The sequence below is a fragment of the Aplysia californica genome, unplaced genomic scaffold (genome assembly GCF_000002075.1).
Source record: "Aplysia californica isolate F4 #8 unplaced genomic scaffold, AplCal3.0 scaffold00061, whole genome shotgun sequence".
Taxonomy (NCBI): Eukaryota; Metazoa; Mollusca; class Gastropoda; order Aplysiida; family Aplysiidae; genus Aplysia; species Aplysia californica.
The window spans coordinates 99,689-101,071 of NW_004797331.1; the positions used below are offsets into that span (position 1 = coordinate 99,689).

At 43.8% G+C, this 1,383-nt stretch overlaps 1 protein-coding gene across 1 annotated transcript in view; it reads left to right on the plus strand.

Annotated features, from left to right (window-relative positions):
- LOC106011128 overlaps positions 1-1,383 on the plus strand; it is a 22,826-nt gene that overhangs the window by 3,852 nt on the left and 17,591 nt on the right. Inside the window, exon 4 of the mRNA XM_013079708.2 lies at positions 1,169-1,298. Coding sequence (XP_012935162.2) covers positions 1,169-1,298 — 130 coding nt within the window. The remainder of the gene's footprint in view (positions 1-1,168; positions 1,299-1,383) is intronic.

Sequence of the window (1,383 nt, forward strand, 5' to 3'; positions counted from 1 at the left end):
AGAAAATGATTCAATTGTCGTCTAGACTAATGTGGCAGTAGAACATTTTGGGGTAGGGGCATCGCCGATCACTAAAAGTAAGTTCATAACAAACATATAGTCACTATAAGCTGAGGCAGCTGAACTAAGCCAGCGGATAGCAGTCACAATCACGCTTCCGAAAATGGATATTCTCCAGAGCCATACACGTAGATTCTGTAAATATTTGCCCCTGACCTGTGCTCAAGTTAACTGGCTTTAACTTTTGATAGCCCTTAAAGCATCTGATAGCAAAAAGAAGTGTCTTTCTTTGCAAATAAGGATACAACTTCCGCGATCCCCAAAGAATGTTGTTGTGCATAATTATCATGTGTAGTCTAGTAATGTCCCGTCGAGCCAGCCGCTAGCGTGCTGCACAGGGCAACACAACAGACTGAGACGATACAAGTGGATTTTATTTGTTGGTATCTCAGATCCCATTTCTTACCTTACACCAGTGTGCTATGTGGAGTGGTGTGTTTGAATTGTTTCATTCTCTGTTTTAGGACTGTTTGTGCCAAGGTTAGTGTTGTTTGGAATGTAGCTGTGATGGTCACAAGAGTATGACGTCACAAACTAATAGCCTATTAGAATATTGTCTTTCTGTCTGTGTGCTGTCCAGTGGAACCAGGGTATGATGGGTATTTGGCCACTAAAGTGTGACGTCTCGAACTAATGACCTACTCTATGCTACCCGTCTCGTTGCTGTAATGTGGAACCAGGACCTATGTCGTCTGGACAATAATTGTCATCAGGCTACCGGACTCGTAATCGTGAGCTTCCGGGTTCGGGGGTTCGAGCCGCGGGCCCGACATTGTGCCCTTGGGAAAGGCACTTTACACGAATTTTCTTCACTTCATCCAGGTGGGAATGGGTACCCGGCCATAGACAGCCGAAAGATCTTGTCAGTATGTTAATGTTTTATCGCCTATAAATGGCTGCGTGTACTGTATGCTTTTCAGGAAGTTGAGGTTGTTTCAGAATGCTCTCAGGTCTGCTGGGTAATAGTATAGATTGTGAAGCGCATAGAGCTTGCTGTTGAGCAGTGATTTGCACTGTACAAATACTATCTATTATTATTATTTGACCACTGACGTATGACGTCACGAGCTAATGCCCTACTCAGTATTTCTTTCTATGTGTTATCCAGTGGAACCAGGAGCTGTGTCGTCTGGACTCTGACGGTGACGGGAAGACCAATGGAGAAGAACTGGGGGATCCCAACTGTACCTGGAGGTCTGGACAGATCCCACAGAGCACCACAGGCATTACACATCCAGGTACATTTTGGTAGATGGATAGACAGATAAATAGATAGATAGATAGATAGATAGATAGATAGATAGATAGATAGATAGATAGATA